General features: G+C 44.9%; 1 protein-coding gene across 1 annotated transcript in view; it reads right to left on the bottom strand.

Moving 5' to 3' along the window:
* The window catches only part of mfsd2b (MFSD2 lysolipid transporter B, sphingolipid), a 124,255-nt gene that overhangs the window by 8,416 nt on the left and 97,053 nt on the right, over positions 1-18,786 (bottom strand). The window contains exons 8-10 of the mRNA XM_078541578.1: positions 18,317-18,400; positions 12,242-12,325; positions 10,911-11,023 (exon numbers count right to left, since the gene is read on the bottom strand). Of these exons, the coding sequence (XP_078397704.1) occupies positions 10,911-11,023; positions 12,242-12,325; positions 18,317-18,400 (281 nt within the window). The remainder of the gene's footprint in view (positions 1-10,910; positions 11,024-12,241; positions 12,326-18,316; positions 18,401-18,786) is intronic.

Below are 18,786 nucleotides of genomic sequence, written 5' to 3'. Positions count from 1 at the left end.
AATGGTTGTAACAATAAACTCCATCTGAAAAGCCTTGCACTTTAATCACAAAATTTGTCCAAAAACTTCAAAGGATTATGGTCTGTATAAATGATTATTTCTGAACAGTTGTTTGCAACATAAATTTCAAAATGCTGCAATGCTAACACCAAATTCAAAGTCTCTTTTCAATGGTTGAATATCTTCTCTGTTGTACATTCAGTTTCTGTGAAAAATACCCTATCAGTTTTTCAATTCCAGTGTCATCTTCTTGTAACAGTACAGCCCCAATGCCTAAACAAAAATAAAAATACCTGGAAAAACTCAGCAGGTCTGACAGCATCTGCGGAGAGGAACACAGTTAACGTTTCGAGTCCGTATCACTCTTCAACAGAACTAAGGAAAAATAGAAGAGAGGTGAAATATAAACTGGTTTAAGGGGAAGGTGGGACAAGTAGAGCTGGATAGAGGGCCAGCGATAGGTGGAGATTGCCAAAAGATGTCATAGACAAAAGGACAGAGAGGTGTTGACGGTGGTGATATTAGCTAAGAAATGTGCTAATAGGTGACATTAAGGGTAGAAAGCAGGACAGGCAAGGTACAGATAGCCCTAGTGGGGGTGGGGTGGGGGGAAGGGATCGAAATAGGCTAAAAGGTAGAGATTAAACAATGGATGGCAATACATTTAAAAATAACGGAAATAGGTGGGAAAAGAAAAATCTATATAAATTATTGGAAAAAAAGGGGATCGGAAAGGGGGTGGGGATGGAGGAGAGAGTTCATGATTTAAAATTGTTGAACTCAATATTCAGTCCGGAAGGCTGTAAAGTGCCTAGTCGGAAGATGAGGTGTTGTTCCTCCAGTTTGCGTTGAGCTTCACTGGAACATTGCAGCAGGCCAAAGACGGACATGTGGGCATGAGAGCAGGGTGGAATGTTGAAATGGCAAGCGACAGGGAGGTCGGGATCATGCTTGCGGACAGACCGATGGCGTTCCGCATAGCGGTCACCCAGTCTGCGTTTGGTCTCTCCAATGTAGAGGAAACCGCATTGGGAGCAGCGAAATGCAGTAGACAGCCCCAATGCCTATATCGCTTGCATCAATGGCCAACTTGAATTGCTTGGCATAATTGAGTACTGCCAACACTGGTGTCATAGTTAATACAGTTTTCAAACTATCGAATGACTTCTGACTCTCCAGTGTCCATTGAAACTTCTTGTTCTTTTTTAATAGTTCAGTCAGTGGAGCAACCACTTGGCTAAACTTTGGTACAAACCCACTCATGTCCAGAAATCTCAAAACTTCTCGTTTTGTTGTAGGCACTGGGGAATCCACAATAGCCTTGACTTTCACATCCCTTGGAGCCACCTTACCATGTCCAATGGTATGGTCTAGATATGTAACTTGCGCTTTTGCAAATTCACTTTTAGCCAAGTTCATCGCCAAATTAGCTTCTTGTAGTCGAGTAAATAATTCTTCCAGGTGCTGTAAATGCTCCTCCTATGTCTGACTGAAAATAATTAGATCATCAATATAAACCGCACAATTGCTTAGACCTGCAATTACTTTGTTTGTCAGTTTTTGAAATGTCGCATTCTTCATACCAAATAGCATGACTTTAAATTGATATAGTCCACTTGGCATTATGAAAGCTAATATCACCTTTGCCCTCTCTGACAATAGTACCTGCCAATATCCTTTTAGCAAGTCTACCTTTGTGATTAATTTCAATTGTCCCACTTTCTCAATGCAATCCTCCAACCGTGGCATGAGATATGAATCCACTTTTGTCACTGCATTCACCTTTCACCTGCCCACACACAGTCTTTGTGTTCCATCCGGTTTCGGTACCAGTACAACAGGTGCCCTCCAGTTACTGCAGCTAGACTCAATGATATCATTTTGAAGCATGAAATCAATTTCTTTTTGTACTTGTGATAACTTTGCCGGATTTAATCTATAAGGCTGTTGCCTCACTGAAGATGATATTTCAATACATACTTCATGTAAAGCCAAATGTGTCTTCCCCAATTTATTTCTGCAAATAAGTTTGTGTGACTGCAATAGCTTTTCCAAATAACTTTGACACTTGCTTGGAAGGTAACTCAATATTTCATTTAAATTTTCAAGCACCTCCTCATTATCTAATTTGATTAGAGGAAAATCAATTTCAGAGTCTCGCACTTCTACCTTTTTCTCACCATCCACCATCACTAATATCTCTTTTTTGTTCCTCTTCCCTGTCAAAGTACTTTTGAAGCATATTTACATGACACACCTTCTGCTTCTTTCTTCTATCTGGAGTATTTATTAAATAATTTACTTCACTCAATTTCTTTTCAATCCTGTAAGGTCCACAAAATCTTGCATTTAATGAATCTCCTAGAACTGGTAATAAAATTAATACTTTCTCTCCAGAAACAAAACAGCGAATTTTAGCTTTCTTATCTGCTTTCACTTTCATCACTTGCAGTGATATGAAATTTGACCCCTGATCTGATTGTATTTGTTTAGGTAAACCATATCTTGTAAAAAATTTAATTAGCTCCTCCACAATCTTCTTAGCTGTAATATTTCTTAAAGGTATTGCTTCGGGAAACCTAGTAGATGCATCCATTATTGTTAATAAATACTGATTTCCACTTGTAGTTTTAGGGAGGGGTCCTACACAAACAATCGTGACCCTGGTAAAAGGTCTTTCAAATGCTGGTATTGGAATTAAAGGTGCCGGCTTAATCACTGCCTGTGCTTTTCCTGTTATTTGACATGTATAACAGGTTCTACAGGATTTGACTACATCCTGATGCAATCCTGCCCAAAACAAATACCTCTGTGTCTTTTCCTGTGTTTTCCTAATTCCTAAATGTACCCCCATTGGAATTTCATGAGCAATCCTCAGAATCTCATTTCTATACTCTAATGGGATAACAATCTGATGCACCTCCCTCCAACTTTCATTTGCTGAAACATGATCTGATCTTTCTCATTAATATATTACCTCGAAGATAATAACATTCTGGTACACATTTTGCTTCGGTTTCTGAATGAGCTTTCTGATATAAAACTGCTTTAATTGCAAATCATTTTTCTGTAACTCCACTAACCTCTTTGAGTTAAACATGTCAACTGAACTGTTCTGCATTGCTTCCTCCTGAACAATGTTATCAAATACAGTGATACAAATACAGCGACACCTTCTTCTTGCCTATGAAGTGCTTGCTTATCTTAAAAGCAAAAAACTGCGGATGCTGAAAATCCAAAACAAAAATAAAAATACCTGGAAAAACTCAGCAGGTCTGGCAGCATCTGTGGAGAGGAACGCAGTTAACGTTTCGAGTCCGTATGACTCTTCAGCAGAACCAGGGAAAAATAGTAGAGAGGTGAAATATAAACTGGTTTAAGGGTGGGGAGGGTAGAGCTGGATAGAGGCCAGTGATAGTTGGAGATAACCAAAAGATGTCATAGACAAAAGGACAACGAGGTGTTGACGGTGGTGATATTATCTAAGGAATGTGAGATTTAAGGGTAGAAAGCAGGACAAGCAAGGTACAGATGGCCGTAGTGGGGGTGGGGTGGGGTGAAGGCCCACCCCCACTAGGGCTATCTGTACCTTCCTTGTCCTGCTTTCTACCCTTAATTCGCACATTCCTTAGATAATATCACCACCTTCAACACCTCTTTGTCCTTTTGTCTGTGACATCTTTTGGTTATCTCCACCTATCACTGGCCCTCTATCCAGCTCTACCCCCCAAACCAGCTTGTATTTCACCTCTTTTCTATTTTTACTTAGTTCTGTTGAAGAGTCATACGGACTCGAAACGTTAACTGTGTTCCTCTCCGCAGATGCTGTTAGACCTGCTGAGTTTTTCCAGGTATTTTTATGCTTGCTTATCTTGTTTGTTTTGTTCTACCCGAAAGGCCTTTGATCTTGTTGTGACACAATCAGGAAACAATTCAGGGTGTTCCTTCTGTAGCACTTCTGTTGAAAACACTTCTACAAACTGCTCAACTACCATAGGCATCACCCGCATTTGCGATCCAGCTATATCATTACCCAGAATAAATTGAACCCTCGCAATAGGCAATTTTTCCACTACTCCAACTATAACCTCACCCGTCTTCCATTTGCTCTTTAAATTTACCTTCCACAATGGAATAGATTTAGCATCTCCATGAACCCCACTTATTATTCTCCTTCTCCTGCAATACTCCCTCTGAACAACAAGTATCACTATCCCACAACATTAAGGATTGACTAGCCCCTTTGTCTCTTAATATTTTAGCATCTTTACCTACTCCACCCTGTACACATGGAAAGACTTTCCCTTCACGCACAAAGTCTTTAAGTATTTCTGCAGCCTGCTCCCCACAATTCTCTTGAGTAAACTGTGAACACATTCCCACTTCTTTGCCTTTCATTGATTCTCCCTGTTTCACCTGTACACAAACCACTGGTTTCTCCTGTGCCTGAACCTCAGAACCCACAGTACTTCTACTTCCAGAGCTTTTCTGTACCCCAACAATTCCTATAGATTTTTTCTGAAATCTCCAGCACACTGACTTCATGTGCCCCACTTTATTACAATGAAAAAAACCTCAATTTTCGAATGTCACTTCTACCTTGAGCACCTTCTTTTTTGTTTTAAGAAAAAGCTTCCTGGGAACTTCCAGGAAGTTCTCTTCCCTGACTACCTGCCTTATTTTCACCTTCCCATTTTTAATCCTTTTCCAATTTGAAAGGGTAACAGATAAAAGGTTTAGCTCTATGAACTAACTCATAGTCACCAGCTATCTCTGCTGCTTGTCTTACAGAATCAACCCTCTGTTCCTCCAGATGAGTTCTCACTACCGAAGGGATTGAACCTTTAAATTCTTCCAAAAGAATGACTTCCCTCAGAGCTGCATATGTGGTTTCTATTTTTAACGCCTGTATCCACTGGTCCAAATTACCTTGTTTTACTCTTTCAAACTCAATATAAGTTTGCCAAGGCTATTTTCTCATATTCCTAAATTTCTGCCTGTGTGCTTCAGGAATCAAATCATACGCACTCAAAATAGCTTTTTTCACCACATCGTAATTCACTGACATTTCTTCTGATAGCGACGCATATACCTCAATCCCCCTACCTAATAAACTTAGATTGTAATAATACCGTCCAGTTTTCCTGTGGCCATTCCATCTGTTTAGCTAGATTCTCAAAGGAAATAAAGAATGCTTCAATATCTGTTTCCTCAAAGTTTGGAAGAGCTTCAAAATGAGATTCTTTCCTCTGTGGAGCCAGTTGGGCCAGTTGGAGGCTTAGAGCTGCCTTTTGATCTCACATTGCCTCTGGCTGCACACCTGAAAACTACTGAAGTTATACCTACCAGCCCCATTGAATGTTAATTCTCATTGTATCAATAACCTCTTTGAACTTCACCTTTTAACAATGAAACCACTTTCATTGTACCAATTTTATTAGTAATATAAACATATGGCTTAGTATCTGCTAGATAGGCGTCAAGGTTTCACCCCACTTCTTGAATGCTCTATTCAAAAAATGCAAATGCATGCTATCTCTCTTCCATATCAGTACCCATCAAAGCAGCCGGACTAACTGGCTTTATTTCAATTAAGACATACCCGCAGGGTAACCTTTATTTTAAAAGAAAAATATTTTCCAAAATATTATGTACATCAATAGCTTCATGACAAGGTGGTTATGCTGCTTAGGATCACAGCTGGTGGAATTGTGTTGTGTGGGACAGGCTGTAGGATCTGCCCTGGTTCAGATTGTAACAAACCCTAACTGTGCCTGCTGGGTAATATAACAATTTAAAAGTGGCCCTGGTGACCATTTTCTAGGAGGGATATCTGGTGTCTTTGTGAAGTAGGGAACACACAAGTCATCTGAGTTTGAGACTGAAGTCAGGGGAAGTCATTCTGCCTCCTTTCTTCCATCTTATTCTGTAAAATCATCACTCCAGATTAGCTGGCCAGGATTTAAAAGAATTTGTTCATGTGGATGTGGGCGCCATTGACCAATTTATTGCCCATCCCTAATTGCCCTTGAGAAGAAGGTGGTGAGCTGCTTTCTTGAACCACTGCAGTCCATGTGCTGTTGACACACCCATAGTGCTTTTAGGGAGGAAGTTCCAAGATTTCCAGCGACAGGGAAGGAATGCATGGCTGGCATACGACCTGGAGGTCAACTTGCAGGTGCTGGTGTTCCCATGCGTCGGCTTTTCTCGTCCTTCTAGGTGGTAGAGGCTGTGGATTTGGAAGGTGCGTCGAAGGAACCTTGGCAAGTTGCTGCAGTGTATCTTGTAGGTGGTGCACACTGCTGCCACTGTGCTCCGGTGTCGGAGGGAGTGAATGTGGACGGGGAGCCAATGAAGTGAGTTTCATTGCCCTGGATAGTGTGGAGCTTCTTCAGCATTATTGAAACTACACTCATCCAGGCAAGTGGGGAGTATTCCATCATACTCCTGTCTTGTGCCTTGAAGATACTGGGAGGGCTTTGGGGTGTCAGGAGATGAGTTACATGCCACAGAATTCTCAGCAGTTGACATGCTCTTGTAGCCAAAATATTTATGTTGCTGGTCCAATTAAGTTTCTGCCCGGGATGTTGATGGCTGGAGATTCAGCTATGGTGGCGCCGTTGAATGTCAGTGGGAGGCTGTTAGACTCTCTCTGGTTGATGATGGTCATTGTTTAGTGCTTGTGTGGTGAGGATGTTAGTTACCATTTACTAGCGCATTACCGAATGTTGCCCAGATCATGGGCATGGGCTGCTTCATTATCCGAAGAATTCCGAAAAGCACTAACACTGTGCAGTCATCTCAAACATTCCCACTTTTGAACTTATGATGGCAGGAGAGTCATTGGTGAAGCAGCTGAAGATTGGGTCTAGAATGTCATGATGATATGGGGCTGAAATGGTTGGCCTCCAATGACCACAACTATCTTCCTTTGTGCCAGGGATGATTCCAGCTAGTGGAGAGATTTCCCCCGATTTCCACTGACATCAATTTTACTGGGCTAGTTGATGCCTCATTCAGTTAGGTGCTACCTTGATTTCAAGAGCAGTCACCCTCACCTCATCTCTGAAATTCAACTCTTTTTCTCCATGTTTGGATGAAGGATGTAATGAAGTCAGGAGCCAAGTGGCCCTGTCAGAATTAAAAGAGGGCATTGATGACTGATTGCTGAGTAAGTGTCATTGTTAATGACACCTTCCATCACTTTACTGATAATTGAGATTAGGCTGATGGGCTGTAACTGGCCAGATTGGATTTGCCCTGTTTTTTGTGGACAGGATATACCTGGGCAATTTTCCACTTTATTTGATTGATGCCAGCATTGTAGCTACACTGGAAGACCTTGATCAGAGGCACAGCTAGTTCTGGAGCACACACCTTCACCACTACAGTCAGAATGGTGTCAGTGCCTAATGCCTATGCTTTATCAATACACTCAGCCACTTCTTGATATCAGTGGGCTGAATTAAATTGGCTGAAGATTGACATTTGTGATGGTGGGGTCCTCAGGAGGAGGCTGAAATGGATCTTCCATTCAGCAATTCTGGCTGAAGAAGGTTACAAATGTCTTGTCCTTTGAATTCAGGTTCTAGGCTCTGACATTTACCTAGATGGGGATGTTCAGGGAGCATCCTCTTCCTCCCATTAGTGCTTAATTGCCCATCACCGTTCGTGACTGGATGTGGCCAGATAGCTGAGCTTTGGTCTGATCTTGGATCACTTAGCTTTGTCTATAGCATGCTGCTTCTGCTGTTTAGCACAGTCTTGTATTGTTGATTCACCAGGTTGGCACCACAATTTTAGGCATTGCACCCAACATGATCCCCTAGATCCCCACTGAACCAGAGTTGATCCTCTGGCTTGATGGCAATGGTAGAGCGAGGGATATGCTGGGCATGAGGGCACAGATTGTGGTTTTGCACAATTATGCTGCTGTTGATGGCTCACAGTGCCTCATGGATGCCCAGTTTTGAGCTGCTAGAGCTGAATCCATCCCATTTAGCACAGGGGCAGTGCCACACAACACGATGGAACTTGTCCTCATTGTGAAGATGGAACTTCTTCCCCACAACCACTGTGCAGTTGTCACTTCCACTAATACAATCATAGATTGATGGATCTGTGAGAGATAGATCAGTAAGGATAAAGTCAAGTAGGTTATTCCTTCTTGTTGGTTCTCCTATCACTTGTCTCAGGTCCTTTTGGTGGAGTGGGCAGGTAGGTGGCAGATGAGGTTCAATGTGGAGAAGTGTGAGGTGATGCATTTTGGTAGGAAGAACATGGGCAGACAAGATAAAATAAGGGGTGAAATTTTGACATGGGTGAAGGAGCAGAAAGACTTGGGCGTATATGTGCATAGATCATTGAAGGTGGAAAGACAGGTGGAGAGAGCAATTAATAAAGTTTATAGTATCCTGGGCTTTATTAATAGGGGCATAGAGTACTAGAGCAAGGAGGCTATGCTGAATTTATACAAGACATTTGTTAGACCTCAGCTGGAGCACTGTGTACAGTTCTGGACGCCACATTATAGGAAGGATGTGAACACATTGGAGAGAGTGTAGAAGAGGTTTACAATAATGGTTCCAGGGATGAGAAACTTCAGCTATGAGTATAGATTGGAGAGATTGGGACTGTTCTCCTTAGTTTGAGACTGTTCTCCTTGGAGAGAAGAAGGTTAAGAGGAGATTTGATAGAGATGTTCAAAATCATGAAGGGGCTGGACAGAGTAGATAGGGAGAAGCTGTTCCTGCTCATAAAAGGATCAAGTACAAGAGGGCACAGATTTAAAGTGATTTGCAAAAGAAGTAAATGTGACGTAAGGAAAAGCTTTTTCACACAACTGGTTCGGGTCCGGAGTGCACTGCCTGGAAGTATGGTGGAGGCGGGTTCAATCGAGGCATTCAAGAGGACATTAATGATTATTTGAATAGAAACAATGTGCAGGGGTATGGGGAAAAGGCAGGACAATGGCACTAGGTCTTAATGTTTATTTGGAGACCTGGCGCAGACACGATGGGCTGAGTGGCCTCCTTCTGTGTTGTTAAAATTCTGTGATTCTGTGATTCAGTCTGGCAGGTATGTTCTTCAGGATTTGGCCAGCTTGGTCTGTAGTAGTGTTACTAAGCCACTCTTGGTGATGGACATTGAATTCCCACACCCAGAGTGCACTCTGTGCCCTTTATACTCTCAGTGCTTCTTCCAGGTGGTACGAAACATGGAAGAGTACTGATTTATCAGTTGAGAGAGGGTGGTGGGTGATAATGAGCAAGAGGTTTCCTTGCTCATGTTTGACCCGATGCCATGAGACCATGGTTGGGATTTTACGGCCTTGTTGTGATGGGACCTGCCGCAGGAAGTCAATCATCTCAATTCCAGGACAACACTGCAGGAGTTCCTCAGGATAGTGTCCTAGGCCCAACCATCTTCAGCTGCTTCATCAATGAACTTCCTTCTGTCATAAGGTCAGAAGTGGGGCTGTTCTCTGATGATTGCACAATGTTCAGCACCATTCACGACTCCTCAGATATTGAAGCAGTCCGTGTCAAATGCAGCAAAACGTGGACAACATCCAGGCTTGAGCTGATAAGTGGCAAGTAACATTCGCACCACACAAGTGCCAGGCAATGATCATCTTCAACGAGAGAGAATCCAAGCATCCAAACTAGACATTCAATGGCATTACCATCGTTGAATCCCCCACTATCAACATCCTGGGGATTACCAGGTCAAAATCCTGGAACTCCCTCCCAAACAGCACTGTGGGTGTACCTACACCATAATGGACTGCAGAGGCTCAAGAAGTTGGCTCACCACCACCTTCTCAAGGGCAATTAGGGATGGGCAATAACAAGGCTGGCCTAGCCAGCAACACCCACATCCTGTGAAAGAATAAAAAAAAACTCCATGGGGTCTGAAGTTAATGTTAAGGACTCCCAAAGTCACTTGCTCCTGATTGTATATCACTGCTGCCACCTCCGGTGCGATACAACATACATAAGTATGGTGATGGAGGACTCGGTATGACTATGTCAGGCTGTTCATAATATCTGTTCCACACAGACCACATTAGTGACCCAATGAAATTAATGCAGAGATTGAGTAACCACGTTAAAAAAAATGAAATCAACATTATGAAAAATTGAGGCTGCCAAGTTTCCAGGGGGTCTGCTCCATAAACATGGAAGAGCTCAATCCAAACCTGCTTTAGCGCAGGGCAGAGAGACCCTAACAATTGTATGGCCGTGTGGTCACATCAGGGGCATTTGCATCAAACCACTGGGAGACCGGCACTTTGGTGGAGAATTGATCCTTTTCTGTTCCTCTGCTCTCAAGTGGACCAAGTGGGTGATTTTGACAAGGTAATCAATACTCTCAGAAATATGTCTTACCTTTCCCTAATAAATGTTCACTACCTTTTTCATTAGTGGTACCACATCAGCTCTCAGCTTCATGAGCCAATGAGGCCTATATGGGTCTAAAGGATGAAAATCCTGCAGTAAGCCAGAATCTGCCCAAGACACACTCCTTTGACTCCCTTAAACCCTGGGAAAATGATGGGATAGGAAAGATGGAGTAAATTCCATGCCTGCCCTGATTGAAAAATTATGGTCAAGGTGACTAAAACTTCCTTTGTGAGGTTTTCAAAATAAATTATGATGTTCTGGATATCAGCTGTAAAACCTATTACAGTGGACTTTCTCACTCATGTTTGAGAGACATCGGAAGAATAATTATCATAGGCCATCCTGTAGAAAACATAGTTCTGCAGAGAAATTCATTAATGTGAAAGCTTTAAAATGTATGTTTTACAGGAAGGTGTATTAGATTGGAGGGTGTGAAGGGATTGGTATCATGTCAGCCATTGGATGTTTAAATCCAAAACAGGTAAATAAATCCAATTTACTTACCATGGCAACAGGAAATGTGAAGCAATACTCAGACCAGAAGAGGCTGCCACCACATAGGACAGAATTAGATTGTTTGGAACGGAAACCATCATGATTATAAATGGAATAAGCCACTATGAACAGAGAAGAATACAAGAAATTTTTAAAAAATCTGCACTATTGTCTTAGGACCCAATTTCCATTCTTCTTAAATACAAAGATGATTCACGTTTCAGTTTCTCTGTACAGTTTAGTGTTAAAGAACAACTGTACGTTTTTTTTGTATATCAGTAACTTTTACTGCACAGCAGATGAAAACAGAGCAAAAAGAGATGCAATCATAGTGTCTGGTCATCTAGCTTCATTGAAAACTTTGTGTCAATGGATAGTGATCACTTCTCTTTGTGAATGTTAAGCTTCAAAATTTTCACGAACATTGATTCTTCCTTGGAAGTCTCATAAGACCTCCACAACTGGATTTTGGGTCCGAACTTATGTGGAACAGGAACCCAGCAGATCCAGGTTCTGTGCTGTATTCCAGCCCCACATCCAGTGTCTCCACTGCCAATGGAATTCCAGCCCTTAAAGGTTTAACTGAACAATACTACAAAACAGAACATGAAAGTCCCACGTTTAATCCTCGGTCTACACCTGAAATGTTTGATCTCAGCTGGACTGAGCTGGGTGTTACAATTGGCCTGAGATTCTGGGCCATAGAGGGAAAAAGGTCACCCAGGAACTCAGCTGCTGGAACGTTGGATACACGCAGGTTCATGCTCACTGGGGCACCACTTTCCCTTTCCCCCAAGTACACATATGCACATTGCCTGCTGATGCCTGTCATGTAAAGGGTTAACATCAGAAGCATACATGCTGCTGATGTTATATTGAGGTCAGATCACATGACTGAAAAGTAAGAGAGATCTGGAAGGAGGAGAAGCTCCAGCCTCATGTAGAAATCCAAATGTGTAAACACGCACTGTAAACTAAGAGTAATGGTTTTGAGAAACTACCAACTCAAGCAGCATACTTTGGGAGATTAGACAATCCCTAAAACCCCCACCTAGATGCTGAGTACCCAACGAAACAATGCTCACTATTTAGGATCACTTAGGTGCTTATTGGCACTCATAAACTAGCCTGAGAACTGCCATCAGTTCAGGATGAGACTGAGCTGAAAACTGTAAAAGTGCCATTCCTCCACAAGGAACACATCTGACTTGTGATTGCATAATCAGCGACCCTGTCATTTAATGGATGCTATTGGTTTATTGAGGAGTTACTGTCTTTACCAATAAAGGAAATCAATATTCCAAAGTACAAAGTTGAAACAGAAAGCTTTTGATACATACAGTCATACCACAGTAAACTGCAGTTTTCTTGCCAAATCTCTGCAGAAACCACTGCCAGAATGGAACAGTCATCACAGAAGATGCCTGCAATGGGAAACAAAATGATAACTTGATCAATCTTGAATGATTTAGTAATGGTCTGTTATTTGAGAAATATCAATAAAGCACTCTAGTAAAATCCACAATATTAGAAAAAAAGTTGTTTGCAGAAACTAGCAATTTGGTTAACAATTAACGGATCGAGTACCTTAAATCATAAATATTCAAAGCATTTTAAATGCATCGAATGAATTTTCTCAGTTTCGCCTCCAGTAATTGTCCCTGAGTCATCTATATATATATACAAATACAATACTCACTACCGTATGGTCAATCTCAGGATTCTCACTACAATACTGTCAATCTCAGGATTCTCACCATAGTTCTGTCAAACTCCAGGGTCAGAATCGTCCCAGATTTGCACTAAGTGTGGTAGCAGGTGGGATGTTTTACCCGCCAGCTGCAATGGCGAGTTTCCATAACGTGTTGTCCCAAACCCATCGCACTACTTATGCATTTCTGGGAAACACGCTGTTTCCATGGTGGGTGAGCTCTCATTCGCCTACCACGCCATCACATTGCCGCTTCATCACACCTGGCATACACATGCGAGCTCACACACGGGCATACATCTCAGTGCTTCCAGCCCACGACTGCTACAGAGAAGATGTCCATGAAAGGCAAAACGGAAGTCCATTACAGCCCCCAGGTTTAGCGACGCATCACTGAGACACCATTTGGATGCCGTGGAGGTCCACTGCAATGTCCTCTACCTCTGCTCTGGCCGCAGAATGGGCAATGGAGTGACCAACCAGGCTTGGGAGGCGGTGGTCAGCGCCGATGCCCTTCAAAAGAGGACAGCCACCCAGTGCCGCAAGAGGGTGAATGATCTCCTCCGTTCCGCCAGCGTAAGTCACTCTTATCACTCCCAACTCACACACTCACAAACCCATCACACATCTACAGGGCCCTCACTCACTGCCAGTTCAAGGGACATCACCATTCATTCGCTAACACACACCTTCATTGTCCTCATCCCGTTCATGGGACCACTCACCACTCACACAGGACAGGCAGACTTATCATCTGGCCTGGCAGGCATCCTGGTTACACTCTGTCCATCTCTATTCATGCAGGACAAGCTGGCACACAACAAGAAGGAGAGGTTGCAGATCGGTGGAGGAATATCTGAAATCAAGATCCTCACAGACTTTGAAAACAGAGCCATCCAGCTGGCCGGCGATGACTGGGACCGGTCCTGTGCTGACGGTGAGGTCAGCGCTGCCCTACCAAGTGAGGGTCTAGCAGTGCAACATCCATCAGACAACCATGCTGTGAGTAATGTGTCCTGTTTCACAGGCCACTGTCATGCACTAATTATCTCCCCTTGCGTCTGCAGGCACATCTGGGAAACAGCCAATGGAGTCCATGATCCAGAGCCTAACAGCAAGCCCTGAAGAAACCTCTGAAGAGGAATCTGAAGGCACCCTCCTTGAAGTCCCATCACAGCGCTCACTCACACCCTCCACTAGTACAGAAACACTAGGTGGGAACTAGCTTTAGAATAGCCTGGGGACCACAATCTGGTGAGCACATCACACTTTCTGATCCACAGCAGGCAGCGGCAGCGGCAGGGACTTCCCAGGTGTCCAGCACTCGGAGGACTGCTGGAGGCCAGAAATTTGCTGAGTCCGAGTCAGATGATGAGCCTCTGGACTCGGTCATGTCACAGTTGCTGGAGCTGCAAAGGCAAGCTCGGGAACATCAGGAAGGGATGTTCACTGCACTCCTCAGATTGCAAGGCACGATGGAGGGGTCCATCTGCCTTCAGGCTGAGGTGATAGTGCCAGCATGCCAACACAACACTGGTAGGATGACAGCTGCCATAGAGACCTTGGTCCAGGACATCGCTCCTGCACTGCTCACTGAATCCATGATGCCCTAGTTGGCCTCCAACAGCGTGTACGCGAGAGGGGTGTGGGGCAGCTCAATCTCATTCCAGCTACCCCTTCTCCTCAAAGAGTCAGACTGGGGCCCTTGGGCACCCATAGGGAGGAGGATCAGCGGGTGCCCCCCAACCTCACGGGGCCATCCATTCAGGTGACTCCGGGAGTGTCCGGCCCATCTGAATCCCTTCTTCCTGTGACCCAGCAGCTCCAGTTCCACAGGCCTAGGGGGGTGCCACTGCTAAGCAGGGCCCTGAAAGCAGGGCGAGCTGCCCTTGGCCAGACAAGAGTCAGACATTCTCAGAGGCTATATGGAGATCTATGGAGTGTCCTCACTGCATGTTGTTATCATCCTCCTGCAATTGAGTGACAATTAGGGCCCCACTGCATCTCCATGACAGGAGCAATGCCACAGAGGATATGCGCATTGTCATAAGCCAGACTGGAGTCAAACGTTCACAGATGAAATGTGAGGATCCATGGGATCTCCTCCCTGCATGTTGTCATCATCCTCCACAAATCTAGCAGCTATGGGGACCTCCCGAGCATGTCTGCCTTGTTTGGCCAGTGAAAGAGACTCAGCCCGTCAATCCTGAAAGCAGGCCGTGGCCTTCCAGGTCTCGGCCCTCCAGAGGACGCCCACCAAGATCATCACAGACAGTGTGTAGCAGTCAGCAGGCAGCCTCCACCTCTGCTGTGAATGTCCGGGGAGCAACAAGATGTAGTGGCAGGGTTAGGAAAGTGAAGAAGAAGTAGTTGCACAGCCTGGCCACTTGTACATATTGTTCACTATTGTCAATAAACTCCCAAGAATGTCTCCCTGCCTATGGCTCCTTGTTCTGATGAACAGTGTTCATGTCACTCAGATGTGAAACCTTTCTGCACAAGATTAAGGCAGGTGTCTCAGTCCAGTGCCTCTTCCCTGTGCTCTGTGCAGCCTTCAGACAAAAGTGATGGCCCGGCCTCACACTCCCTGGACACATTGCTGATGCCTGCAGCTCAACGGTGCTTATCATTGCTGCCAGAATGTCGTGGGCAGGTGTCACAGAGTTCTCTCATTCTCTCTGTGTGCTCTCAGCATCTATAAGGTGGGACTGGTCCCCATTTCTTCAGCATCTGTGACCAGTGATGCTGTGCTCCTGAAGGGGTCAGGTGCTGAAGGCAGACAAGGGATGAGGTGCTTCTAACATTTCATGGCTGCATCTCTATGATGTGACCTTGATCATAGAGCGTAAGTGAGCTGCCCTCACTCAGCCAGACAGGAGTCAGACATTCTCAGAGGCTATGTGAAGATCTATGGAGTGTCCTCACTACATATTGTCCTCATCCTCCAGCAACTGAGTGACTATTAAGGCCTCCACTGCATCTCCATGACAGGAGGATTATCACAGAGGGTATGTGCATTGCCAGAAGCCAGACTGGAGTCAAACGTTCACAGATGCGATGTGAGGGTCTATGGTGTCTCCTCACTGCGTGTCATCATCATCTTCCACAAATCTGGCAGAAATGAGGGTCTCCCGAGCATGCCTGCCTCATTTGGTCAGTGCAACAGCCTCATCCCTGTCATCGCCACCTCTGAGAACCTCCTCACCCTTATCACCGTCAGTATCCTCCTCATCTGAGGAGACCTCAAGCTCCTCCATCTCCCCCTCAGCCAGCTCCTCTCCCCATTGCACCGTCAGGTTGTAAAGGGTGCAGCAGGTGATAACGATGTGTGACACCCTCTGCAGACTATATTGCAGGGCTCCACCAGACCGGTCCAGGCACCGGAGCCTTGCTTTCAGCATCCCGATGGTCCACCAAGTTGCGAGTTGCAGCATAAGCCTCATTATAGCTTCACTCTGTTGCAGTCTGAAGCCGCCGAATGGGTGTCATCAGCCACAGCCTCTGCGGGTAGCCCTTGTCCCCAAGGAGCCATCCCTGCAGCTTCTGTAGACCCTGGAAGACTTCAGGGATCTGTGATTGACTGAGAATATAGAAGTTGTGCACACTCCCTGGAAACCGTGCGCAGACCTGCAGGATGTGTTTGTAGTGGTTGCACACCAGCTGCACAATCAGTGAATAGAAACCCTTGCGGTTGACATAGTTGACCACATGTTGCGATGGAGATCTGAGTGCCACAGGAGTGCAATCGATGGCACTCTGCACCTGTGGGAAACCTGAGATCTGGACAAATCCAATCGCTCTTGCATCCTGGCTCTCCTGATCCCGGGCGAAATGTACAATGTTGTGTGTCCTCGCAAAGATGGCATCTGTGACCTCATGGATGCATTTGTGGGCGGAGGCCTGTGATATCCCACAGAGGTCACCTGTGAAGCCCTGAAAGGAGCCACTGGTGTAGAAATTGAGCTCCGTGGCCACTTTCACGACCACTGGCAGTGAATGCCCTTCATGTCCCCATGACACCAAATCCTGCAGCAGGCGGCATATGTGACTGACCAGTTCCCTGACTTGCAAAGTGTTCGGCGATACTGGTTCTCGGTCATCTATAGACCCTGGGTCTAGCTTGGTGCCAACAGCATCAGTTCACTGGGGCTCTTCAGCGGCATGTGTGGGAACCCAACCACCCCTTCTTCCCGAGGGTGCTCCCTCTGCGCAGCCAGGTGCCTCAGTTGCTTTCTCCTCTGTTGTCTTTGTTCTTTGTAGGCCATGAGGCATACAGCTGTTCACCAGGCTCCATGATCCTGAAGTACTCCTCTTGCAGGATGAAAGAGAGAGATGCGTGAGTTAGCATGGGTGTACAAAGAACTTGTCCTGGTTATGTGTGAAGGCCCCTTAACGCATCCCAGAGAGTGCTGACCATCACTTGGATGGCCAGAGATTAGTGTGCTGTATGGCTGTCCGAAACCCCACCTTCCTCCGCCCCACTCCACCTGACCGATTGGCAGCAGCTTTGCCCATTGGACTGCATACTGTGCTCTCAGCTCAGGTGCAGGCATTCTCCTAAACCATACTGCAAGGCTGCACTGTTAGCTTGAACCATGGGGCAGACTGGTCCAAACTGAATGATGACATTGCAAGGGGCTGTGAGCGCCTCCACTAGTGACTGCTCCATGGCCAGCTTTAGCGAGGAGATTGTACAATGTGCCCAGTCGTCCAACTGTTCTGTAGTCCACTAAAACACTCATTACTTTGGAGTCTGTTTTTGAGGGTTGAAAATCTCTGGGGCACTTGGTGGCACTTTGATGCCTCTACGTTGCTTGAGTGGGCAGATAAGCTAAAGGCCCGACTCCAATCATATAAATGTGGCTGCGCCTGAACTGTCTCAGTTGCAGAAGAATGGTCACTTTATACAAGGTGTCCCTAATGCGTGGCCACCTCCCTCGCCCCACAACGTGCCTCAAGCTTGAAGTCCAACAGGCGATCCTGGCAAGCGCTGCACAACGTTACTGTGCACTCACCTCTGAGTTCCCCTCAAAGTGCAGCCTGCCAAGTGCATGCCTTTTACATGCTGTTGTGAAACACGTTGGCTTCCTTTCCCGCCGATGTGGGCGGACGATCCAACAGGGGGGACGATTCCGGCAGGCAGGCTTAATGATGATATGCAGGCGTATTACAATGAGGTTCCCGATGTACGATAGTGGGAAACACAGCCCACCATCGGCAGGCTGAGCAAGCGATTGCAAACTGGTTTCACGCCATCGTGAAACCGATCGCACCATATTGTCCGCTCACGCCACCGAACATGCCCAATGCCAGCGGGCAGGGAAAAACTTGGCCCAGGAGGATCATCACAGTACTGCCAGTCTCCAGGATGCTCACTATAGTACTGTCAAACTCCAGTACTCCCACTACAGTCTGTCAGTTTCAGGATTCTCACTATTGTACTGTCAATCTCCAGGATTCTCACTACTGCAGTAATGCCAAGTTCCATGATCCCATTCTCCATTTCCCTGGATCAGCCTTCCGTGCAAACAAAACCATTGATTAACTCCAAGTGCAGATAAACCTAGCACCCTATTGAAATATTTCAGGATAGAATTAATTTTTTATTTTACTGCTGCTTCAAGAAACAACATCTTTTTCAAATGTGTGAAACCTTTTATGAGTTTGCACGGAGACAAAAACAATATGTTAAAAATAAACATACCAGAATCGTAAGTACGATGTTTTGAAAATGGTGTCGAAGATCTACAGCATAGGTGCAAAAGAGAGCAAAATTCCCCTCTAGGAGCTGGATGCGAGAAAACAATAAATGTTACAATAAATATTGTATATGCTCATACATAGATTCATATTACTCACAAGTTATTAATTTTACAATGAGGCTTCAAAAGTGAAAATTTTAAAATGATGGATTAAAATATCGGCACAGATGTTGTGGTCAGCAGCAAAATAATGGCACTCACCATTCATTACTCTCACACCTGTGCACAGATTATCACAGACTTTTGCACTGCAACTTGCAGTGTTTAAAAATCCATTTTGTTGCAACGCCCTCCATAAGGGCCCTGGAACGTAAGTTAACGGGTAAAACAACAATGTATCTCCTTAACCAATCAAACTGAAGATTGGCCAGTGAGATTTGCAGAGTCTGAAGAAGGAATGCTTATGCTTGAG

The sequence above is a fragment of the Cetorhinus maximus genome, chromosome 5 (genome assembly GCF_964194155.1).
Source record: "Cetorhinus maximus chromosome 5, sCetMax3.hap1.1, whole genome shotgun sequence".
Taxonomy (NCBI): Eukaryota; Metazoa; Chordata; class Chondrichthyes; order Lamniformes; family Cetorhinidae; genus Cetorhinus; species Cetorhinus maximus.
Note: the sequence above shows the minus strand (reverse complement) of the source record. Positions and strands in the feature narration are given on the sequence as shown.